Raw genomic sequence first — 27,654 nt, 5'->3', positions numbered from 1 at the left:
TTATAGATCAAGTAAGCATTTTGTCCCAATAAAATGAATTTTTAACCGGTAGGGGTCAGAGTATTGCGTGAATGCTTGTTTTCAAAAGGTATGGGGGTTCAATATTAAATTTTTTTGTAGAATGTATATGGGGAAATTATTTTTTGGCAAATAATAAAATGTATTATCTATAGAAATTGAGAACTTCCTAGGGAAATATTATTTATATCAATAGCTTTCAGGAAATCACTGGACATTAAGCAAACAACAAGAATCAATCACAATTCCATACCCTGCAATGTTAATGTCGATCATGTATATGTATAACAGTTAAGGAAAAACCAGTATCTATACCAAATAGACTGATCCTCCGTCAAATTAGTAGCAAGGAAAAACTTGTTCCAAATTGTAGGATAAAAAACTTAGTCTGAACCCAATCAGCAGCAAAGTAGGCTGCAAAAACTTCATTCATTGTATGCTATTAAGATTTATAGTGTTCTGTTCTGAAAAAATAAGGACAGGGCTATTTCAAATGTAAGTTTTTAATCTGATTTGATAATTTGGTTATTCTCTGATTTACATACATTGTCAGAAAATATTACATTTAACATCAATATGAAGTAGAAGAGAATAACTTTATGCTGTTCGTGAAATTAATTATTCAAAAACAAATTGCATTGTCAAATGCTTCACATCTTAATGATCATTGTAATGCATTATTGTAATAAAATGCTTCGCTGGGGTGCAGCTTCATACGACCGCAGAGGTCGAACCCTGAACAGTTGGGGCAAGTATGGACACAACATTCAAGCTTGATACAGCTCTGAATTTGGATTGTTATTAAATATTTGACACAGCATAGGTTTCTGACACAGAAAGAATGTGGTCTAAGAACTTGAATTTTTTTAATTTACCTATTATGGTCCAATGTCCAAAATCAAAATACATGGTTAGATTCAGCATATCAAAGAACCCCATACATTCAATTTTTGTTGAAATCAAACAAAGTTTAATTTTGGACCCCAACTTGGACAAACTTGAAAACTGGGCCCATAATCAAAAATCTAAACACATGTTTAGATTCAGCATATCAAATAACCCCAAGAATTCAATATTAGCTAAAATCAAACTAAGTTTAATATTGGACCCTTTGGACCTTAATGTAGAGCAATTTAAATAAAATGCTCCGCAGGGCGCAGCTTGATACGACCGCAGAGGTCGAACCCTGAACAGTTGGGGCAAGTATGGACACAACATTCAAGCTTGATACAGCTCTGAATTTGGATTCTGATTGAATATTTGACACAGCATAGGTTTCTGACACAGAATGAATGTGGTCTAAGAACTTAAAAATTTTAAATTGGACATTCACCTATTATGGTCCAATATCCAAAATCTAAATACATGGTTAGATTCAGCATATCAAAGAACCCCAAGAATTCAATTTTTGATGAAATCAAACAAAGTTTAATTTTGGACCCTTTTGATCTCAATGTGGACAAAGTTGATAACGGGGCCCAAAAATCAAAAATCTAAATACATGGTTAGATTCAGCATATCAAAGAACCCTATATATTCAATTTTTGTTGAAATCAAACAAAGTTTAATTTTGGACCCCGATTTGGACCAACTTGAAAACTGGGCCCATAATCAAAAATCTAAACACATGTTTAGATTCAGCATATCAAAGAACCCTAAAAATTCAATTTTTGTTAAAATCAAACTAAGTTTAATTTTGGACCCTTTGGACCTTTATATAGACCAATTTGAAAATGGAACCAAAAATTAAGAATCTAAATACACGGTTAGATTCGGCATATCAAAGAACCCCAATAATTCAATTTTTGATGAAATCAAACAAAGTTAAATTTTGGACCCTTTGGACCTCAATGTGGACCAATTTAAAAACGGGGCCCAAAATCCAAAAACTTAATACACGGTTAGATTCAGCATATGAAAGAACCCCATATATTCAATTTTTGTTGAAATCAAACAAAGTTTAATTTTGGACCCCGATTTGGACCAACTTGAAAACTGGGCCCATAATCACAAATCTAAATACATGGTTAGATTCAGCATATCAAAGAACCCCATATATTCAATTTTTGTTGAAATCAAACAAAGTTAAATTTTGGACCCCGATTTGGACCAACTTGAAAACTGGGCCCATAATCAAAAATCTAAATGCATGGTTAGATTCAGCATATCAAAGAACCCCATATATTCAATTTTTGTTGAAATCAAACTAAGTTTAATTTTGGACCCTTTGGACATTTATGTAGACCAATTTGAAAAAGGAACCAAAAATTAAGAATCTAAATACACGGTTAGATTCGGCATATCAAAGAACCCCAATAATTCAATTTTTGATGAAATCAAACAAAGTTAAATTTTGGACCCTTTGGACCTCAATGTGGACCAATTTAAAAACGGGGCCCAAAATCCAAAAACTTAATACATGGTTAGATTCAGCATATTAAAGAACCCCAAGAATTCAAGAATAAAACCCCATTGAAATTGATCAAGAAATAAGCAATTTATACAAAGTATATTCTTTTGCACAATACTGTGCAATTGAATATTTCTTGCTATTGCGCAATACTGTACAATTGACAATTTCTTGCTATTGCGCAATATTGTGCTTTTGGATATTTCTTGCTATTGCGCAATACTGTGCAATTGAAGATTTCTTGCTATTGCGCAATACTGTGCAACTGAAGATTTCTTGCTATTGTGCAATACTGTGCAATTGAAAATTTCTTGCTATTGCACAATACTTATTGTATAATAATTTACACATCCTGTTTGGTGTGTATCTCCTTCCATATCATTATTATTTGATTTTAAATATAAATCAGAAATAACCAACTTAAAATGGAAAATTTTAAAAGAAAAAAAAAAGGAAAAAAAGAAAAAAAAAGAAAAAAAAAAAATCCCCCCCCCAAATTTTTTGAACCCCCTTATGATTCATCACCCCCAAACTCAATCCCAGCCTTCCCTTTGTGGTATGGTACCTTGCAGTACAATTTCAGAGAGATCCATACACTTGAACACAAGTTATTGTATGGAAACTAGAAAAATGCTTATTTTTGGCCCCTTTTTGGCCCCCAATTCCTAAACGTTTCGGGCAATTACCCCCAAACTCAATTCCAGCTTTCCCTTTGTGATATGGAACCTTGTAGTACAATTTAAGAAATATCCAAACACTCACACACAAGTAATTGTCATGAAACTAGAAAAATGCTTATTTTTTGGCCCCTAATTCCTAAAATTTTGAGGCATTTACCCCCAAAATCAATTACAGCCTTCCCTTTGTGATATGGAACCTTGTGGTACAATGTCAGAGAGATCCATACACTTACACACAAGTTATTGTCTGGAAGTTACAAAAATGCTTATTTTTGGCCCCTTTTTGGCCCCTAATTCCTTAACTGTTGGTACCATAACCCCCAAAATCAATCCCAACCTTCCTTTCGTGGTATTGAACCTTATGGTAAAATTTCATGGAGATCTATTCACTTAAACTAAAGTTAGAGTGCGAAAACCAATGTGTCTTCGGACGACGCCGGACGACGCCGGACGACGACGCCAACGTCATACCAATATACGACCAAAAATTTTTTAATTTTTGCGGTCGTATAAAAACGGGACTTAAAATTAAAAATCTAAATACAAGGTTAGATTTGGAATATCAAAGAACCCCAATAATTCAATTTTTGATGAAATCAAACGAAGTTTTATTTTGGACCCTTTTGACCTCAATATGAACCAATTTGATAGCGGGGCCCACAAATAAAAAATCTAAATTCATGGTTAGATTCAGCATATCAAAGAACCCCATATATTCAATTTTTGTTGAAATCAAAAAAGTTTAATTTTGGACCCCAACTTGGACCAACTTGAAAACTGGGCCCATAATCAAAAATCTAAACACATGTTTAGATTCAGCATATCAAAGAACCCCAAGAATTCAATTTTTGTTAAAATCAAACTAAGTTTAATTTTGGACCCTTTGGACCTCAATGAAGACCAATTTAAAAAACAGGACCCAAATTAAAAATCTAAAAACACGGTTAGATTTGGCATATCAAAGAACCCCAATAATTCAATTTTTGATGAAATCAAACAAAGTTTAATTTTGGACCCTTTTGACCTCAATATGAACCAATTTGATAGCGGGGCCTACAAATAAAAAATCTAAATACATGGTTAGATTCAGCATATCAAAGAACCTCATATATTCAATTTTTGTTGAAATCAAACAAAGTTTAATTTTGGACCCCAATTTGGACCAACTTGAAAACTGGGCCCATAATCAAAAATCTAAATACATGTTTAGATTCAGCATATCAAAGAACCCCATAAATTCAATTTTTGTTGATATCAAACAAAATTTAAATACTGGACCCTATCTTGGACCAACTTGAAAACTGGGCCCATAATCAAAAATCTAAACACATGTTTAGATTCAGCATATCAATGAACCCCAAGAAATCAATTTTTGTTAAAATCAAACAAAGTTTAATTTTGGACCCTTTGGACCTTAATGTAGACCAATTTAAAAAACAGGACCCAAAATTAATATCTTAATACATGGTTAGATTTGGAATATCAAAGAACCCCAATAATTCAATTTTAGATGAAATCAAACAAAGTTTAATTTTGGACCCTTTTGACCTCAATATGAACCAATATGATAACGGGGTCCACAAATAAAAAATCTAAATACATGGTTAGATTCAGCATATCAAGGAACCCCATATATTCAATTTTTGTTGAAATCAAACAAAGTTTAATTTTGGACCCCAATTTGGACCAACTTGAAAACTGGGCCAAAAATCAAAAATCTAAATACATGTTTAGATTCAGCATATCAAAGAACCTCATATATTCAATTTTTGCTAAAATCAAACAAAGTTTAATTTTGGACCCTTTGGACCTTAATGTCGACCAATTTGAAAACTGGACCCAAAATTAAAAATCTAAATACACTGTTGGATCTGGCATAACAAATAAATAAATGTGATCAAAGATTTTACAAATCTAATGCGCCATACTGTGCAATTAAAGATTTCTTCCTGAAATTTTTCAATATTTGAAATTTGAAAAAAAAATAATATTTGAAGAATAATTTTTTTAATTTCTGAAATCTGAAATGAGAAAAAATTGACCCCCACAATTTCTTTTTATCCCCCCCCCCCTTTTTTTCCCCCACAAAAATTCTTTCCCTCAAGATATGGTCATAATCTCAATTCAAATTTCCAATGGAGTTGGCAACCATAATTACCCATTTAAATTTACCATAGTGCTAACTTAATCTATTTTATAAAAGAATTAAAAATATAGTGTCAAATCTTTCATATGGATTTTTTTGTAAATAAAAAGATGCAACATTTGCAGATATTTTTACTGGTCCTCCTTTATAAATATGCATTTCTTTAAACATAATTTAAAAGCAGTGTAAGGGAAGTAACCAAAACGTTGTATGTGGATTACCTCCCTTACACTGTTTTAAATTATCTTTATTGTTCATTAACCATTACTTTATACATAATTTAAAAGCAGTGTAAGGGAGATAATTTCAATGATGTATTTGATTTATCTCCCTTACCTGCTTTAAATTATGTTTTGTACTAAAGTATTTGTCCATTAACCAGGACAACCTTGTTTTTCCCCCTTTTTTGCCCCTAATTCCTAAACGGTTTGAGCCATAACCCCCCAAAGCAAATCCTAACCATCCCTTTGTGGTATGGAAACTTGTAGTATAATTTCAGAGAGATCCATACACCGTTCCACAGTTATTGTCTGGAAACTAGAAAATGCTTATTTTTGGCCCCTTTTTGGCCCCTAATTCCTTAACTGTTGGTACCATAACCCCCAAAATCAATCCCAACCTTCCTTTTGTGGTATTTAACCTTATGGTCAAATTTCAAAAAGATCCATTTACTTAAACTAAAGTTAGAGTGCGAAAACCAATGTGTCTTCGGACGACGACGCCGGACGACGAAGACGACCCCAACGTCATACCAATATACGACCACAAAATTTGTTTGCGGTCGTATAAAAAGGGAGGTAACTTCTGAGATTTTAGTAAAACCTGCTTAAACTTTTTTATTTTAATTTCAGATAAGTTTTCAGTGTTGACACAGAAGATATTTGTGAGTGTTCGTGAAGAGTTGAAAGAAGATTAAAGGAAGAAATAGTACAGATATACCTCATGTGACTGTTATAGAGCAACGATATCAACAATACTAACTATTAGATGTGATTTTTATTTGTTATAAATTCATTTGTAAAATCTAAGGTTCTATACACCTTTAAAAAAATAAAAAATTAAAAGATTATTTTATAATTTTTTTATAGAAGAAACTTTATACTGAAAATTATTTTAAGATCATTTTACAGATTAAAGTGAAAAAAAGACAATGGAAAATAAAGACAAGTGTATTTGGAATTTTTTGATTTTGTTTTTGTACAAATGGATAAAAATGAGAAGTTTTTTGTTTGGATGTAAGTTAAAGATAAGATGTGGAGGAAGTAAATTTAAAAAAAAACTCAAATGACAAATTTTGCATTTATGAATATTTATATTGTGCATTTTATATTAAATTTTGATTGTTATGGATCAGATATTTTGAGTAATATTTATGAAATTACTTATATTATAATTTTAAAAGATGTCAGTAAACCTCTCATTGAAATCATTTAATTTGTCACCAGAAATTGAAATCAATTAATTTGTCACCAAAAATTGTTTTATCTACTAATTGCTTAACTACGCAAAATTTGACAACTGCAATGTCAAACTCTTATAAATACTTTAATTTTGTGCTATTGATTTATTAAATATTTTCTAGACTTTTACATAACCAAATGGTCTGTAATCACCAATAGGAAACAATTTCAAATCCTTTAAGCTGAATGTCAGATCTCTCTTGATCATGATAAAAATCTTTGCTGTTTTCTCCATTATTGCAGTCATTCAATATATCACAGAATATTCTTAAAAATTAGTCAATTGGATATTGTGTTCAAATTTTGCCTGTGTAAAAGAAAGTTATTTTCACCTTATTTGTTGAAATACATGTATATTTACAATCCTGTTTGAGTACATAAGTTTTGATGTTTTTTATGTGATGGTATTTTCTTTGGTATTCTAGATGTATTTCTATTATGTAAAAAAGTAATGTTTGGACATTTGCTTTTGTGAAGAAAATTTTTGTTTTGAATAGTGAACACTTCTAACATTTGAACATGTTTTTTTATACAATGACATTAGAATGCATGACTGCACAATCATGCAGAAGATTCATCAAATTTAAATGTCGAAATGGTGTCATCTGATTTCAATGTAAAATGCAAAATTTAGCTCTAAGAAAACAAGTTTCATATAAAATCAGCATAATGTGAGTAAAATGGTGCGTGTTTGAACTTTTTATTGTTTTGTGGTGTGATATGTTATTACCATATATTGTTTCCAAATTTGGGACCATGGTTGGGTTATATTTGTTAATTTTCCATGGGAAATACTTTTTTTAATATAATTTAAAAAGGAGTGAAAAATATATTGTTAGTTATAAAAGAGAACGTCAATTCCATTTCAAATAAGACTTTTGAGTGATAGGATAATAACCAATTTACTGTGTGACAAAACAAATCCCATTTGGGCATTATGGTGCAATAGAAAATCATTAATACAATCAATCAATCATACTTAGATGCTTATTCTCTTGGGAATGGCAATTATTTCATAGTAACTTGAGCTAATATAAAGCATATGTAAAATATATGTCATTAGAACAAAAAAAAATACTTATTTAAGGTATGGTAAAATAATCTATATATTCATAGAAAACATTTTGTAAATTGAGAAATTTCTTGCTATTAACAAATTCTAATCATTGGTCATATTATTGTCTGTTTATGTTATTGATCATGTGATCTTTATGTTTGTTTATGTTTTTGATCATGTGACCCTTATGTTTTTGATCATGTGACCTTTATGTTTGTTTATGTTTTTGATCACGTCATGACCTTTATGTTTGTTTATGATCATGTGACCCTTATGTTTTTGATCATGTGATGTTTATTTTTGTGTTTGTTCATGTTATTGATCATGTTGTTTTTTTGTGTGTTTGTGTTTGTTGATTCTATTCTAAGAAGAGGATGGGGTCTTCTATTGTACAAACTTTCTATGTTATTAACAGTGTGTAAAACTTGGATTTGGTATTTTGTATTTTAATTTACATTTTTGAATGTCATCAAGACATCAGTTCTTAAAATGTATGTATATATACCATTTCAAAGTTAAATTGATTTGGGGATTGGGAAATTTTTGTACAAGCAGCAACTATTTATATTCTATGTGTCCCACAATCCTTGTTTTTTTTTTTTTTTTTAATTTTAGCAATAAACATTTTTTACTATTCTGTTAGCATCCTCCAAGATATAAATATTATCCATTTAGATATCATAAAACGAAGACCTGAAACATTTTCTACTCAACTGTACCTTATTAGAATCAACACAGCATGCTACAGCCCAAGATATGAAAATAGAACTATACAGAGCCTGCAAATTGAAACTAGCTCAGATGTTTACAAAGACCAACAATAATTTATAATCATTTTTTCATTCTTTGGAAAAAAAAAAAATTTGCTCGGATGTAAATGACATCATCACACAATGCAAGCTGTTGCATTAAAAATTTAATGATTTGTGCCTCTTTAAGAAAAATACTTAAACATTTTTAAGGTAAAAATGTAGCAACATCCTTACATTTTTCATTCATTATAATCACTATTTGAGACAACTTGGACAGACAGTATATTAAATTAATATGTAGTATTCAAAATATTCTCGCTCAAAAATGGTCACATCAGTCACATATATGTGTGTGGTTCTTGTTGATAATTTTATTGCCATTTTGGTGGCTCATTTAGACTTTGAAACTGAAAGTGACACTATCACAACACTAAGATTATTGCAAGATAATCTAATAACAATGTCAATAAGAATCATAAATGGACTGCATTTATCAATGCCAATGATTTGAAGATAAATTGTTCATATCTAGTAATTATCACATTTTGCAGAATTAGATAATTAGGTTATCTAACAGCAATTGTTAAAAAAGTTTTTTTAAATTGGCCAACTTCAGTTGTGTCATTTTCTTTAGGTATTGAAATCATGAAATATAACATTTGAACAGAATAACTTCAGTAAACTAGTCAATTACATTGAAAAACATGCGAAGTCAGTATTCTGTCTCAATATTTTACAGTTCAGATGTTTGTTCAAAATTAGAATGAAAATGAAATTAAGCCCTATACAGAATCCACTTTTGCTATATTTTCTGTTCCGGTAGTATTTCAATATTTATTGTAAAGCAACGCTCAGACCCATGTATGTGTAAAATGAGGTAAATATACAATAAAAAACATAATTTATAATACAATGGTAACACTTAAAAACAAAAACAAATAAAAATTCATTCAAATCAATATACATATCACAATAAGTTATTTAGCTTTCTAATTAAAGATGAAACCTGTCGATATAAATTAACATTGCATTAAGATAACATAACAGATAATTTCTGCTTGCTTGGATGCTTTGTATAATAACTAGGGATATGTTTTTCTCTAAAAATAACCAGTTGGGGAGACTTGCATATAAAAAGATGGTGAAATTCGTCTCCTACATTTTCTTTACATATGTGACATTTTCGGTCCTCCGCCGGAATATTATACCAACACCCAGTTTCAATGGGAATTTTTAAATCAAATGAAATTAAGCCTTATACAGAATCCACTTTTTCTATATTTTCTGTTCCGGTAGTACAAACATGTATGGAAATATTTAAAACATGAAATTTTCACAAAACCATTAAAGTCATCCCTAGTGTGGTTTATTGACCTCAATATTACTTGTATTAGTTAGCTACATTTGAGGTACAAATATGAATGAGCCTTTTTCTTACTTTGGTCTGTCTCATTGCTGTTAATTTTTTAATACATTTATTTGTTACTGATTTATATTTTGATTGTTTATTAATTATATTGGTTTTTACCAACATTATTGAATATCTATATTTCATGGTATAGAACTGTAACCATTGTTTTTTTTGTAAATATTTCCTCAGAGACTTTGATACTACATGTATATACTATAATATAATTTATAAGTTAATCAGAAGTATCTCATATTATCTAAATAACAAATACCGGTAATTCTCTTATTTTATTTAAGTACATTTACAAGGAACATTTCTATAGATATTGTGTGTACCAGAATTTTTATCATCAAGCTTGAGTATGAAAAATCTCAGGTTGCAGTCCTATAGAACTAGTCAAAAACTGTACCAAAACTTGAAGCTCAGTTATATTTTTGACAATCAAAGATAAGTAGTTTTTGTTTATTTTGATAGAGCTAGTTGATTCAATGTTTGGATTGTAATTTTTTAGTTAAGATTGTTCCATTTAAGGATGTTCGCTACTTATGTTTTTGACTTTTTGTCAGGTATACTGAAATATCTAGTTTTATTTATGTAGTGCCAATAAAACTTTGCCCGCTAACCCCTACTTTTCTTTTATACTTTTATTACATAAAGTTTAACAAGCCATTTTTGTTTGACCTGGCCCTTATAAAACTCAATTATTCAGACAAGATACTTTAAAAAAGGTATTCAAAAGAGTAAAAAATACATTTAAACATATGTATAGGTATGCATTAGGTCCTCTTGTGCTTAAAATCCCCCTTGGAGATATTTAAAGGTTGGCCGGTATGGTTCTGTTATTTATATACATATCAATTTATAACGGTCTTTTAAAAATCTTTTTTTAAAAGAGGAGAGAACATCCTTAGAAGAACATGCCACTCATAAAAACAATTTTCATTCTATCATAAATTCTAGTTTCACATTTTTGTGTGTGATAAAAAATTACAAGATACCAAATTTGGTTTTATGCATCATATAATACTCTTTTGAAAAATTTATTTTCATCAGTGATTTTTTAAACAATATATGAAACCAAGAAGTAGGAAAAGTTGAAGACCAATTAACCCCAAATAATACATGTAACTAAATGTTTGCATGAAAAGGTGCTTCTCAAAAATTTAATGCCAATTTAAAAAAAGAAAAATGTTTTCATTGTCATTTACTGTCAAACTACTATAAACTCATTTCACCTAACAAAATTTGAAGTTACAAAAGAAAGTATTTTCAACCTCATTTTTCATCCCATCTCTTGTACATGCAAAAGAGTTTACCTGACACAAGTTCAGATGTCATAGTCTCATTTCCTGTTTTACATTGATACACATATATTCAGATTCATTTCACCAGATTTATTTATCCTGTTGTTTTATCATTTGTTTAAACTTGTACAATTTTTTTGCTATTATATAATGACATTTTTATATTCCACTGCCTCTTGTATACACATGGTGCCTGGTACTTTGTTTTACTAATTGTATGATATTTGCTACTTTTACATATATAATGCATCTCTGTTGAAGTTCTTTTTACGCAATCTAACGTCTTAAATATCCAAAATGATGTTTTTTTTGTAGGTCATAAGTTATTTTGGTGTTTGATAAACGATGAAAGTCAGTACTATTAAATCTGTGCAAACTTTTTTCAAGATATTGCGTAAGGATTTATTGAGAAATAACATGAATAAGATCACTACAAAAATGTGAGTTCATAAAATAAAGGTATATTGACTCAAAGATGTGAGATCATATATACTTTATACTGGGAAAAAAACATTATTACAGTGCCATTTCTAAGATATTGTGAATGAAATTTGATGCCAAATAAAACACAAATCTCCAATCATATGTTTTTCTCACTGCAATAAACTTATCAAAAACGAGAACTGTTTACAATATGTAAGACTTGGAGTGACACCCATCCACAAATACATATTTTTCAATCAATAAATATCCTATCAATTTTAAGACAAAGATTTTTTTGGTAAAGAATTGATTTAGATTTAATATTTCAACAAATTTTTTGTAAATTATTGTATATAATTACTAACTACGCACAACGTCTTATAGATATATCAATACAAATTGTAACTACAATTTAAACCACTTTAGGATTTAGTGCAATAAGGTCATAGAGTCTGCTTCAAGCATTTTTATACCTGCATTAACTGCATTAGGTCATATATAGTGTTCACTTATATCTGTGCAGTTACCTCCTTTAATTTGTCTATGTGTCCCTTATTTAATCTGCATTCCACATTAAAAGCTACTTTCTGAATAGTGTAAACAGATTTTATGAAAGAATTTGTTGTTTATAGCTACAGGAGTAAATAAATATGAAAATATACAAATAATTCAAAAATTAGGATTAGGAAACAAGAGCAGCATGCTTTAATATATAAATCCATCTCCCTATATATTTTGAATATCAGCGGAACTTTTTTTTCTCTTTTTGTCTTTCTGAAGTGTTCTACATTTTGGTTCTTCATTAAGGATCTCTGAGATGATGTTGAAGTAAGAGTCAAATTTTGAAGATTCTGGTGTAAAGTGAAGTATTCGTTATCACTTTGCCTCCCCAACCACTGAATGGATTTCTTTCAAACATGTGCCACTTCTCCCAATTGTTGTGTAAGTTTCACATTCTGAATGCAGTTCAAAATTAGATTTGGAAAGGAATCAAATTATTGAATATATATAGAATCACAACACTTCTAGAAAAATACAGAAATTTTTCTGTAAAGTTATAGCTACAAGCTTCTTATTCAAATTTACTGAATGGATTTCAGTCAAACACTCATCAATTCTTCTCTTTGTAGTGAAGATATGCATAAAATACTGTAAAATCAGTAATTTTTGTCAAATTTTTATTATGCAAAAATTGCAACAGGAAAGGTTTTGCAAAAAAAGATTAAATTGCATTTTAAATATTTTTACGCATTTTTATTTTTATTGCAGGAGTTATAATTTGTATGCAGCATTTCCTTTAATAAACATCAAGTTTTTACCATTACTCAATAATGGCAACAATAAATGCACATAAAATTTCTGCATTTATTATTCATGCGACAAGTTTCATATAGGAGTCAAATAGAATATTAAAATGCATTTATAGAAGCTGAAATTAATAGATGCATTTATTAAGAATGATTTGATATGCTCGTTTGATAACTATTATTATATAACTATACTGATTGAATTTATTTTTTATTTAATGAGACTGTACTTGCATTGTACATTCTTTCAGAATACAAATGTGTAAACATTTACTAAATTTCTTGCAGTTGGTGAAGTATATCATGTTTGTTGCAGGATTTATTTTAAAAATTACTTATTAGAATTGTTATTACTAGTAACATTACACAGGTATACTTTGTTTGATTTTACTAGAATTACCTCAATTAATTTTGAAATCAAAAGCTGTCACTTTTTAAAAATGGTCCAGCAAGGATTATAGAATACTTCTAATCAGCTGGCATGAGAATAGGTATATACCAAGACTTTTTATTTTGTGTCAAACTTCTTTTTAAGATACTTGAAAAATGTTTGTGCATAAAAAACTTTTATGTTAAATATTATAGAAAATATTGTTTTACATCTCTTAGTGGTATAACTTTGAAAGTTATTATTAATTTATGTCTTAAGTGATTAGATGAAGGCTTTATTTGTTTGTTGATGTTAAAGTATTTATTAATATGATAAAATGAAGAAAAGATTACATGTCTGTCATATATTTTCTAATTTATATGTTTTGTTCTCTTGTAAGGTTTTCCATTTAAAGTGGAAAAAGAATCAAATTTCACACTGACAATGAATAGACATTTTATACAAGCAAGCACCTTCTGCTCCCTTATTCTTAAGTATAATTTATATGTTAAAAAAAAATCAACAGATTATTACTATTAAAATGCTTCCAATTTATCTCATTAATATTTGCAAATAATAAATGCACTCACATTTAATTATGTGGCTATCTTGGAGAAAGGAAAGAAATAAAACAATTTTAAAATATGAGTTGTGTTTATTTGACTTTTAGGACAAAGAAGAGCTTTGTACTTGTAATTCTTTGGATTTCTGTCTTGTGTACAACCACCCAATATCTTTTTCTCTTCTCTTGTAATATATTTTCTATGTATATCATTTTGTTGATATTAGACTGACATTAGTAATATAACAGAAAATTTGAGATATATTTAGAATTTATTTGAATATTGAAATGGACCTTTTCAACCAAATATCCTATAATAGACAATGGTCTGATTAAATCCTGACCAATTTTAAATCCCTTTATTTACTACAACTGTAATATGTTGACATCAAACATGACAAGATATAAATTCATTTATTGCTCCAAAGGTTCTTGGCTATCAGTTTTTGGGGTCTAAGTGTTACCGATAAAGGTAAATCCAGGAAAATGCTTTGTACATACCAAATTTATAAAAAGAATTATTTTCATTTTATAAGTGAATATTTTATGCTGAAGTAGAAGTAGTAAATAAACAAATAAAAAAAAACCATCACCTGACATTTAGAAAACAGGTAAAATATTTTACATGTATTAAAACATTTAGCTATACTCTTTCTTGAAATAAACCTCAGAATAAATGAATCTCATGTACAAACATTTAAAATAGACGAAAACAACATTATTCAAAACAAGAATGGAAAAAAAGGTAGTTTTAAATTGATACCAGTTCTAAACCTCTTTCATGATTATATATGTTTTCTTCTTCAGAACAGTTCCTCCAAATTTTAGAAGCTTTTTGTGATACTAGTAGGTCAAACATTAATTTCTTGCAAGAATTTGATATTTTTTTCAAGGTTACAAAGCCATAATTTGGGATTTTCTGAAGAGCTGAATGATGGAGACATATAGAAATAGGATTACATCTATGACCAAGACTATGACAAGCATCAATTTCATGTAACTGAGTCGTCCTGAACATGCATGAAATATTTGCCACTGAACATTTTAAAAGCAACCAACAATCAATCAATCATATTACTGAGAATTTGAACTTTCTAGCACCAGTAAAAAAACAGTAAGTTGGTCAAAAAAGGATGGAAAGGAAAAGACCAAGTATACAATTCAACTGATATATCTACCAAAATCAGTAGACTTTTAGGCTAGAATGGAAGAAAATGGAACCATTTATTCACAGATATCTTAATTCAGTTACCAATAAGACTTGTGTTGAACAATCCCAACTGGCTGCATTAAAAGGCAGAGTAGCTAAATTTGAATAGTTTTTTGAAAGTTGAGGTTTGATGAAAGTTAGCATAGAACTGATATACTGAATAAAGAAATCATTTCTGGTGAAATTTTATTAACTTCAGTGCTTTATGAAGAACAAGAAGATACCAATGGGACAATAAAAACCCATCAGTCTAAGGAGGAAGACAAAAAACCAAAATGACAAACACTACATACTGTATATACCAAAGATTTAACAACTATAACCCTATCAAAAATAAACTAGAATGAAAGTAATTGCTGCAGATGTTAAGAAGATTTCTAGGAGATTTTGTTTATCTATATTGTTTTCAATTCTAGAAAGTCGCGAAGATTTCATTTACATACTGAATTCTGGATGGTTTAATGTATTTAACCTTTTATTCTTGATGAGAAAGAATTGAAGATTTCATGTAAAGTTTAAAAAATCCACAGACAATTTCCAAAAAAACATTTACCAGTACTTTGCTAACTTGTAGCTATGAAGATTTTATTTTATTGAACTGCTTAATCTGTGACAGTGTATGGAAAGCTCGTAAATTTAAGATTATTTATGGAAAAGTTCATATATCTGAGATAATTTACATCCAGGAAACAGTTCTGGATACTTCATACACTTGACATTCATTAAATAGTCTTTGAACTTTGGTGGTTAGTTGTCTCATTGGCAATCATATCCAACCTCCTTATTTTTATATTGAAATTGTCACATACAGCGATACTAAAATATTTTACTACCTGAAGAATATAGGAAGATTAATTTACTCTGGATTTTTTATTTTATGAAGCAAATATTGGGACTTTTTGCATTGGAGCCAATATACATTCAAGAAGAGGATGGAAAGATTTCATATTTTGATCCATGTACTTAAGAAGGTTTCTGAATAATTTTGTGAACTGGTATGCATTTCATGAAAAATATATGAAATAATCTGATTTACTTGTATTAAGAAGTCTTAAAAACATTGTGTATTATAACTACAGTATTTTTATATTCCAAAACTTGTACATCTCCTGTACCTTGGCAGATTTATATTCATTAGAATGTTGGAGGCTTTCATTTATTTAAGCTGATTTACAAAAATCAATAAGTCTATAAAAATTCACACAGCACTTAATTACATTCAGAATGAGAAAATTTAATGTGCTTTTTACATGTTCTTCTGGATATTGTTGTACATACACAGAATTGTTCTGATGTGTATGTTATACTTGCCACTGGACATTAACCACTAATCCCTATGTCCATGCATAAAACCCTGAAGGTTCACATGTACCAAACCTTATTTTTTTTTTACCAGGAAGACAAAAGATTTTATTCATTTTTGCAAATTCACATTTCTGAAGAAGTGTATATGAAAGTGTATATGAAACTTAAAAGTCTACAACTGCTAACAGTGCTAGCCATTTGTAAAGAAGTGTCAAAGATTTCATATATGTTATTTTACATGTATAAAGAAGTCCGGAGGATCTGCTGTAATAACTTTTTTCTTCACGAAGAAGTCTAGATGATTTTATGTGTTTACTACTTTACATTTAATTATGAAGAAAAATCTGAAGAATTCCTCTATTTGAAGTACTTTACATCCATGGAGAACCCTCCTACAGTATTTACTGAAATGCAATGAAGATTTACAGACACCATAAATGTATCTTGCAGTAGTGATGTGTATACTTATAACATTAAGAAATGACAACCTGGTACTAAAGATATGTTGGGTAATCACTTTTCATTGATGGTATGAATTAAATCTATTGAACCTGAAAGAAAATATGTTGCCATGTAATAATTAACTGAAGAAATTCCAATTAGTGTTGCAGTACCAATTGTGTCTGCTTACATGTAATAGTATGCGGTTGCTAAATCATCTCATGAAATTTTCATTTTTAATGTTTCTCCAACCCCATATTCTAGAGGGGCCTCATGGGGGGGGGGGGGTCTCATCACGATTCACGAGTTGATTTTTTTGTCAATCACGATTCACAGAAAATAAATTTCCATGATCACGGATCACGAAAATATAAAAAAAAAATCTGTAGAAAAACGGATCACGATAGTGAAAATGCGCCGATCACGAAGAACGAAAATAACCCATCAGGCCCCTCATCCTAGAAAGTGGGATCACAATGATGTGGATACTTATTCATGTTTAAGAGATATGGAGTGACATTGCTACCTATAGACGAGTTTCCAATTTTGATTTTATAAATGAACTGCCACGGTTGACCTGGGGGTCATTACTGAGAGGGAAAATGCGTCAATGAACATAGTGAAGTGACGATATTTGCCTTGTGACGTCAAATTTTCCCGTGGAAAAGCACCACTTGGTAATGCTTCCTGTACATTGAGTCGAAGTATATAAAATATTTACTAAATGTTTCTTGACTGTATGTGAACAAAGTCAACAAACCGCAAAGATTTGAAAATAAATGTCAGAAGATTGAGGTCACAATGAATTAACTTGCAAAATTGTACATTAAAAATCTACATCTCTACAAAATAGCCATTATATACCGGGTGGGAGATATTGGCACATTGAAGATACGTGGACAAAATACTAGTAGTAAGGTAAGACAGCATTTTAACTTAACACTAGAGTCATCAGAGTCCTAACGTACGTTGTGAGCTATTTATATCATTTCCGTTTGTTGCATGTTGTTAGCAAATTTTCATGAACTTTTAGAAATTTGCAGGGTTTATTTGAACCATATATTCAACTTATCTTCTACAATGTTTCCTTTCAAACAGATACTCATTTTCATGGTTCAGTGACTGCTTGAAAAAAAATGTGGTCCAATCCTCCTTATGATGCTATATATATGGTTACGTATACTTTAAACATGATTTACTGATTGATATGGGTTGTCTAGAACATCTGCAAATCATGTAAACTGGTTGATATTTTAAGGTTTTATCAAAAAGTTTAAATTGATTTAAGAAGAGTTGAAACATTTGTAGCAATCTGTCAGTTTGAGGAATATAAATATTAGCTAATGCTTATCAAACAACAAAAAAAAGTAAAGTTTTTATTATAATATATTTATTTTTGCTTCATAATCTGATTTGTGCAAACATATCACAAGTGAACAAACTAACCAGATATGCAAGGAAACGAAATTATTCGGCTTTGAACAAAATATATACCACAAAGACTCAAGTCATATTATTCTTGCAAAAGCTGTAGGACAGTAACATGGCAGTAGTTCAATGTTGAATGTATGGTTCTAGTCAGATTTTAAGTTCCAAGGTACTGACTCAAAGAATTGCGTGGGTCCGACACCTTTACATAAACTTTATCAAACACAGTGTTAGTTGGGTATTTTCTCCATTACTGAGCAAAGGAGGGACGATACTTAAATAAACACATTAAAATATTTTAACAATTCGTTTGGCTATTATGTTTACATTAAAAACAGCCCAGCATCATAATCTGCATGAGCTCGTAATATGTCACTGTCTCAATCAGAAATGTCTTCATCAACTGCGATGTGCTAACGCAATTTTAATTTGATGGATAATTATGTTTATGATTTGATTGTTGGTTGCTTAAAGTCCAGTAGCAAATATTTCAGGCACGCTGAGGACGACTTTGTAACGGTTTACGAAACATTACATTTATGAAACATTAAATTTTCAAATTCCAGGAGTTTCGTCAGTAACTTTACAAAAGTGACTGTGAGCACACATGTGAGATGATATTCTTTTAATATATGTATCAGGACACATCATGGTGATGTCAATATAGAAATATGCAATAAAACTGAATAATAATGGTATTTAAAAAAGACATAAATATAAAAATGCTGACCAAAACGATTGTCTGAAACATAAACAAAAACACCTTGCTAGTTACTAGTTTTCAGTAGTTTTAACACTTCATCATAAACTTTCACTGACCCAGAATATTTATTGTGTTCTATGTTTTTAAGTTGACTGATATATTCCTCTGGTAAATTACTCTGAATAGCACCTCTAATTATAACATCCATGTATTGTGGAGATGGTCTCATGTCCCAGTCACTAGGAACAGCGGTTGGTTCCAACAGATAAGTTCTACAAGTTAGACTTTGGCCTTCGGAAATCACATCAACATTTAAAGCTTTGTAAATACCTTCTTGCCTGAAACAACACGCGCACACATGATTAATTTAGGTCAGTCATTAATAAAAAGAAAATGGAATATAGTATGCAACATTTTTAATAAAAGGAAGTTATTACAATAGGGTTATTGTCTTGTTGTGCCCTGTTTTTATGCTTGCTCCTAAACTAAAAAGTAAGTAAATTTCCGTAATTGAGCGCATGAACCCTGGCCTAAGTAAATACTCGGTCAACATATATGGACACGCTTTGGTATTTTCAATGTAAAGTATATCAGAATAGAAAGTTAAACTTAGGTTAAATATGTTTACTTTTTACTATGATCAAATAATTATTACTTTAAAAATAAGGTAACACTTTCTCAGAAATAATTACATTACATAGAAGTAAGGATTTATAACTAAAAAACACGTCTTTGATAGAAAAAAGGGAAAACAACCCTTTATAAATATTATGTGTCCGAAGCGCTTTTCTTGGTTTTATCATCAGGGAAGCTAAAAGTTTCATACGATTCCGTAATTTTGATTGAACAAGGCATTCCAAAAATTATTTTTCATTTCTGTGTTAAATGCAACATTTATGGAACAAAAAATGTAATTATAAAAATTGAATGCTTCTTTTTTTTTATAATGTTATAGAGTTGTATAAAAACGTTGAACGTGAACGTGCGGCACATTTTTAGCTTCAATGTACTTCGTTCAACACTTTTACACCCAAAATAAAGCATTCAATCAAAGATTTATATAGTAATTTAAAAATAAGGAGATGTGGTATGATTGTAAATGAGACAATTAACGCTCCACCAAAGTTCAAATGAAGTGGGTGTAAGCAATTATAGGCCTCCGTACGGCTTCAACAATGGGAAACACCAATATCGTATAATCGGCTATTAAACAATTCAGACGAGAAAACTAACGACATAATTTATAACAGAACAGTTTACGAAAAAACAAATATGACAGACATGAGGGGGTGGACAGCTTTTGAGGAAGGTGGGAGAAAGGGGGAAGGAGGTGGGAGATAGGGGGCGGGAGATGTGAAAATGGTACCCCCTGTCCACCCCCTCAGACATGAACCAACGACAACCACTGAACTACAGGCTGCTGACTTGGGACAGGCACATAAAGAATGTGGAGGGGTCAAACATGTTTGTGGGCGTGCAATCCCTCCCCTAACCTGGGACAGTGGTGTAACAGCACAACATTAGAATAAACTAAAAATCAGTTGCAATTGGCTTAACTCAAAAGATCGTCACGAGGTTCAAAGACAACTAACAATAAAATGCTTCGCTGGGGCGCAGCTTGATACGACCGCAGAGGTCGAACCCTGAACAGTTGGGGCAAGTATGGACACAACATTCAAGCTTGATACAGCTCTGAATTTGGATTGTGATTAAATATTTGACACAGCATAGGTTTCTGACACAGAATAAATGTGGTCTAAGAACTTGAATTTGACCCTTTTGACCTCAATATGAACCAAGTTGATAGCGGGGCCCACAAATAAAAAATCTAAATTCATGGTTAGATTCAGCATATCAAAGAACCCCATATATTCAATTTTTGTTGAAATCAAAAAAAGTTTAATTTTGGACCCCAACTTGGACCAACTTGAAAACTGGGCCCATAATAAAAAATCTAGACATGTTTAGATTCAGCATATCAAAGAACCCCAAGAATTCAATTTTTGTTAAAATCAAACTAAGTTTAATTTTGGACCCTTTGGACCTCAATGAAGACCAATTTAAAAAACGGGACCCAAATTAAAAATCTAAAAACACGGTTAGATTTGGCATATCAAAGAACCCCAATAATTCAATTTTTGATAAAATCAAACAAAGTTTAATTTTGGACCCTTTTGACCTCAATATGAACCAATTTGATAGCGGGGCCTACAAATAAAAAATCTAAATACATGGTTAGATTCAGCATATCAAAGAACCTCATATATTCAATTTTTGTTGAAATCAAACAAAGTTTAATTTTGGACCCAAAATTGGACCAACTTGAAAACTGGGCCCATAATCAAAAATCTAAATACATGTTTAGATTCAGCATATCAAAGAACCCCATATATTCAATTTTTGTTGAAATCAAACAAAGTTTAAATACTGGACCCTATCTTGGACCAACTTGAAAACTGGGCCCATAATCAAAAATCTAAACACATGTTTAGATTCAGCATATCAAAGAACCCCAAGAATTCAATTTTTGTTAAAATCAAACTAAGTTTAATTTTGGACCCTTTGGACCTTAATGAAGACCAATTTAAAAAACAGGACCCAAAATTAAAAATCTAAATACACGGTTAGATTTGGAATATCAAAGAACCCCAATAATTCAATTTTAGATGAAATCAAACAAAGTTTAATTTTGGACCCTTTTGACCTCAATATGAACCAATTTGATAACGGGGTCCACAAATAAAAAATCTAAATACATGGTTAGATTCAGCATATCAAGGAACCCCATATATTCAATTTTTGTTGAAATCAAACAAAGTTCAATTTTGGACCCCAATTTGGACCAACTTGAAAACTGGGCCAAAAATCAAAGATCTAAATACATGTTTAGATTCAGCATATCAAAGAACCTCATATATTCAATTTTTGCTAAAATCAAACAAAGTTTAATTTTGGACCCTTTGGACCTTAATGTAGACCAATTTGAAAACTGGACCCAAAATTAAAAATCTAAATACACTGTTGGATTCGGCATAACAAATAAATAAATGTGATCAAAGATTTTACAAATCTAATGCGCCATACTGTGCAATTAAAGATTTCTTCTTGAAATTTTACAATATTTGAAATTTGAAAAAAAAATAATATTTGAAGAATAATTTTTTTAATTTCTGAAATCTGAAATGAGAAAAAAATTGACCACCCACAATTTCTTTTTATCCCCCCCCCTTTTTTCCCCCAAAAAATTCTTTCCCTCAAGATATGGTCATAATCTCAATTCAAATTTCCAATGGAGTTGGCAACCATAATTACCCATTTAAATTTACCATAGTGCTAACTTAATCTATTTTATAATAGAATTAAAAATATAGTGTCAAATCTTTCATATGGATTTTTTTGTAAAAAAAAAAGATGCAACATTTGCAGATACTTTTACTGGTCTTCCTTTATAAATATGCATTTCTTTAAACATAATTTAAAAGCAGTGTAAGGGAAGTAACCAAAACGTTGTATTTGGATTACCTCCCTTACACTGTTTTAAATTATCTTTATTGTTCATTAACCATTACTTTATACATAATTTAAAAGCAGTGTAAGGGAGATAATTTCAATGATGTATTTGATTTATCTCCCTTACACTGCTTTTAAATTATGTTTTGTACTAAAGTATTTGTCCATTAACCAGGACAACCTTGTTTTTCCCCCTTTTTTGCCCCTAATTCCTAAACGGTTTGAGCCATAACCCCCCAAAGCAAATCCTAACCATCCCTTTGTGGTATGGAAACTTGTAGTATAATTTCAGAGCGATCCATACACCGTTCCACAGTTATTGTCTGGAAACTAGAAAATGCTTATTTTTGGCCCCTTTTTGGCCCCTAATTCCTTAACTGTTGGTACCATAACCCCCAAAATCAATCCCAACCTTCCTTTTGTGGTATTTAACCTTATGGTCAAATTTCAAAAAGATCCATTTACTTAAACTAAAGTTAGAGTGCGAAAACCAATGTGTCTTCGGACGACGACGCCAGACGACGACGACGACGACGACGACGACGACGACGACGCCAACGTCATACCAATATACGACCACAAAATTTGTTTGCGGTCGTATAAAAAACGATTGACACAAAGCACCGAAATAGAGTATTCGCAGTTATTGAAAACTAGTTCAACGCCAATTACAACTTATAGATAAATCAAATTCTACAAAGATGTCTTACTATATAAATCCTTTAATTAATTCTTAAATAATACCGGTCTAGGGAAGGTATGTCCTCAACACCAAGTTCCCAAACTGTTCCCCATACACAGCTTCCTTTGGCAGGTGCTATAGTTGCAACTGCACCATTCCATCTTGATGTTTTCGGATTTATCGTGATAAAGAATGTTAAGCTAAAATTCTAAATATAAAATTACATGTAGAGATGAAAATAAAGCGAATCTAAATAGTCTTAAATTCGTTGTTTGGTGTTTATTTTTGCATTTCAATATTTGTATCGCCTTTATTGTTGTGTTAATTTTGTTGTATAAAATTGATTTGTTTATGACTGTTCAAGTTCAGCGCCGAATATAACATATCTTTATACTAGACGGACACGCTGAGTCGTTTTTTTTTACCAGAATAGAAGATACAGTCAACAGGAATACATGTTACCCAACTTCCGAGACATTGATCTGACTCAGAGCCAACAATGCAGTCTTGAGAACGTTTACTCCTAAACGCACCCTGTTTAGTGGAAAAGCAGCAAAAAGCAATTTTAAAAACATTTGATTTGAGGGATCGAACGTATGTTCGTGTCATGAATAAACCTTTCTGACTAGACTTCAAATTCAAGAACTACGAAGTAAGTAAAGATAATTGAATGGATTCATTAAACAATGAACCAATTGAGTTAACTAGGAGATGCTCACTGTGCCAGAAATCGGTAAAAAAAATAGGGATTTTTTTTTATTGGGATGTACACATTTGTTTCAAGAATATATATGCAATATTTCAAATGTTTTTTCTTAGACGGGTGATTACAGAGACATAGAACAACTGTTTTACATGTCTCTTAATGGTGAAAAGTAAAATCACAAAAATACTGAACTCCGAGGAAAATTCAAAACGGAAAGTCCCTAATCAAATGGCAAAATCAAATGATAAAACACATCAAACGAATGGACAACAACTGTCATATTCCTGACTTGGTACAGGCATTTTCAAATGTAGAAAATGGTGGATTGAACCTGGTTTTATAGCGCTAAACCTCTCACAAGTATGACAGTCGCATCAAATTCCATTATATTTACAACGATGCGTGAACAAAAACAGACATAATAGGTAACATTGTCAAAATATGGGTACATCAGTCATCACTGTGTCACAATCTCAAAACAAACAAACATTTAACAAAGAAGCACATAAAGCATCTATCAAATTTAACAATGTTTGACGCCAGAAAATGTAAACGTCACACAGAAAGAAAAATAAAATAATTTTGTCGTTCAAAGTATTTTCAAAATTATAATTTCACATGGGGAATGGTGGTATACAGGGTTGAAAATCAAAAGTTTTTGTTAGAACTTATTTCAGAAAAAGACCGAGATTTAAAATTATCCAGAAGTTCTTTAGAATTTTTAAGAATCCACATATGGTTGATACCACTACGCGAGTAAAATAATTTTGTCGTTCAAAGTACTTTCAAAATTATAATAGAACAATAACATAATGGTATTATAATAGAACAATAATAAAATGGTGGGATCTTTGAAAGTACAGAGCCACGTCATATGTACCAAAGAAACACATAAAGTCACACGTACAAAACACACCAGCAAAAATGAAAGATAATACAAACACATTGACGGGATGTTTAAGTACCGAGCCACGTCAAATGGATATAACAGAAAACATACCAAACAGTAAAAGTGATATTAATAATAGAACAAAGACAAATAAAAGAACAATATAACACGTTATTAAGATGACAAGCAACGTCAGTACGCAGAATCTATACATCAAGACCATCATGTATTATTTTTGAAGTTGATACGGAATATTTATCAACAAGGTCTTGGTACCTTCCGATGAACTTTTTTAGAAAAAGGACGAGACGTTCTTTGACATACCCCTGGTTCGTCAACTTTCTGCTCAGACACTGGTGACGTTTTACAATGTCTGAGTAGGAGCTGCAAGCTCTTGAATATCGAATAAGTTTATAGTTAATTCTGGGACCTAATATACAATTACATAGGTCCAAGATTAACTTCGAGAAAGTTGAGTATCGGATATCACGTACCAATGCTTGATAATTTGAAATTGTAGAGGTGTTACGTTTGATATTATGTGTGTTTTGACATCCCCAGCCTTAAAAAAGGCCGTTTCAGAGAACTTTAAAAAGATCGCGGATTTAAAAAAAAAAAAACAATCCAAAAAAATAGACGATCTTGGGTCGAAGTTTTTCAAACATGCGATTTTTTTTTGCCGTTAAAGTTTTCTCAAAACCGCCGTGTTTTTGTTACACAATAAAAACAACATAATATGCTTTATTTCAAAAGTGAAAACTATGTTCTACGCATTAAAGCTTTAAACTTGTAGATTTTTCCTTCTGCGGAACCCTCCTCGGTTGCCTCAGTGGTGGCGAATACGAGTAGGATTATATGGGAAATAGTATATGTATAATATCTATAGTATGTCCTAAATACATGCCTTTGCGAATGACAACACAAAAGGATGCATCTTAGAATTAAAAGTAGTTAAAAATATAAATACTAAATCTAAATATAAATCACAACGCAATTTCTTACTTTCCATTTATTCATTTTTTTTTCACTGACGCGCACTTTTGAAATTTACGCTTAATTTGCTTAAATTTTCAGTGTTCAATAGTAGATATTTGTTGGGCGAGTGGAGTATATGATGTTAATGTAAATCTACCAGTGTAGCCTGTAGCACTACGTAGATGTACTAAATTTAAAAGGGCACGTGAAAACTAACGATAAGGTGTGTTCGTTTAACCAGTGTGCATAAACTGTATAAAAAGTATACCCCATAAGGATCAAGTCACATATTTACATCTATGCCATTAAAAGTAGACCTATACATCTTGGAATGTAAAGGCTATCTTACCATTAACTTAGCTGTTGTTTTATAAACTGCAGTTGGGTTCTTAAGCTGAAGTCGTTGTTTTAGTAAGTTGCTTCCATAAGCAAAATATAAGAACTTTTCTGAAATGATACATTGATACTTGCGATAATTCTTGTGATGCTTAAAGACCCTCATCACCCCCCCCCCCCCGAAAAAAGAAGCAATAAAAAAATTTACACTGCATGAATTAAATATATAATAAAAGTATCATTCCCCCTTGCAATTTTTAGCAGTCTTATTTTGCTACTTTTAATGTCAGCCATATGTTATAAATGAACAGCAGTCATACTTTTAATCGGTTGTCGAATGAAATCAATTTAGAGTTAACTAATAGCGAGTTTAGATGCGTTAAAACTTGGCTTAGGACTACAACCTCTATTGGTCCCAGATACTTGACTTGTCAGGACAGAGTAACTATATAGCAATCGTTAATATGGATAATTAGATGTACAAACACAGTTATAAATAACAATCATTTAGCTGTATGGGCAAGAAGTATACCGGAGAGCCTGGAGTAGTGACCCTCATCTGGTGAATCAATAGAAGAAGAAGAATTGCGAGTATTTGCATATTAGGAAATTTCATAAAAATACTGCAAAACATAACAGGTACGACATTATAAACTATACAGCCATGGCAAGTACTGATCAGTACTAGCTATAGTAAGCTAGCTCATTCGTCGCATCTGATAAATTAAATTGATTAACGTGATTGGTGCATTTTATTTCAACTGTAATATTTGGCATGTAAACCTTTAAATTGGTGAAAAGTGAAGTGGGAAACAACTGTCAGTGTCGTTTTATTGAGTTTGCTTGGTCTTTGACAAGTTATTTAATTTCAGACTAAGGTAACAATTTCTGACCATAACAATTTCCTATTAAAGATTAATAACTTAGATTTTCGGTCTTTGGATTATTTACCAACACATGCATTTGGACAAAATGTAGTTACAGGTCGTTGGAAAAACCAGCGAGTGCGTCTTATCCTTACTATTTTACTTTTTATAATAGAGTGGTGGGTCAAGTTCTGGTACATTTTTTTTTAAATATTTGGTAGAATAATTTATGAAAACGTGAAACACATTCAAAAGATAGCATTCATCCTTATTTAATACTGAAAACAATAAAACTTTAGCCGATATCTGATCCTGATCATATAAATATCTACCTGCAGGCATTGCTAACATTACGTGTATATAGATCCAAAACCTCAACTATATATATATATAATTAAAAGGAGCGTTTGAATAACCACCTCGAATATTAATGACAGTAGTCTAAAAATATTAGTGACATGATAAAATCAGAAGCAACGGATGTTGTTATCATTAGAAAACTACAAATATTGATAGGTAACTATGTTAAATACTTTAATAACGGTTTATTCCGCCGGCTAATGGTTTTGTCAGTATAAATGGAAGCAGATGACCCATTTAGTAAAAAAAAGACCTACTCCAGCATACTAGCATGATACATAGAAGGTACATAGCTACTGTCAATCTGCAAGCCGAAATATCTGAAATCAGTCCGGCAAAGTCT

General features: G+C 30.8%; 2 protein-coding genes across 2 annotated transcripts in view; one reads left to right on the top strand and one right to left on the bottom strand.

Annotated features, from left to right (window-relative positions):
* Positions 1-13,983, top strand: part of LOC127701424 (large neutral amino acids transporter small subunit 2-like) — a 48,821-nt gene extending 34,838 nt beyond the window's left edge. The window contains exon 10 of the mRNA XM_052205299.1: positions 6,106-13,983. Coding sequence (XP_052061259.1) covers positions 6,106-6,170 — 65 coding nt within the window. The 3' untranslated portion in view covers positions 6,171-13,983. The remainder of the gene's footprint in view (positions 1-6,105) is intronic.
* A 4,909-nt stretch (positions 13,984-18,892) lies between these two features.
* On the bottom strand, positions 18,893-27,340 carry LOC127701431 (gamma-glutamylcyclotransferase-like). The gene is made up of 4 exons (XM_052205310.1): positions 27,284-27,340; positions 26,099-26,196; positions 23,242-23,387; positions 18,893-19,325 (listed from the first exon to the last, which is right to left on the bottom strand). Exons 1-4 carry the CDS (start codon positions 27,300-27,302, stop codon positions 19,052-19,054), a joined length of 537 nt encoding a protein of 178 aa, XP_052061270.1. The 5' UTR covers positions 27,303-27,340; the 3' UTR covers positions 18,893-19,051.
* Positions 27,341-27,654: the final 314 nt, after the last annotated feature.

This window comes from Mytilus californianus, unplaced genomic scaffold (genome assembly GCF_021869535.1).
Source record: "Mytilus californianus isolate M0D057914Y unplaced genomic scaffold, xbMytCali1.0.p SCAF_5, whole genome shotgun sequence".
NCBI lineage: Eukaryota > Metazoa > Mollusca > Bivalvia > Mytilida > Mytilidae > Mytilus > Mytilus californianus.
Note: the sequence above shows the minus strand (reverse complement) of the source record. Positions and strands in the feature narration are given on the sequence as shown.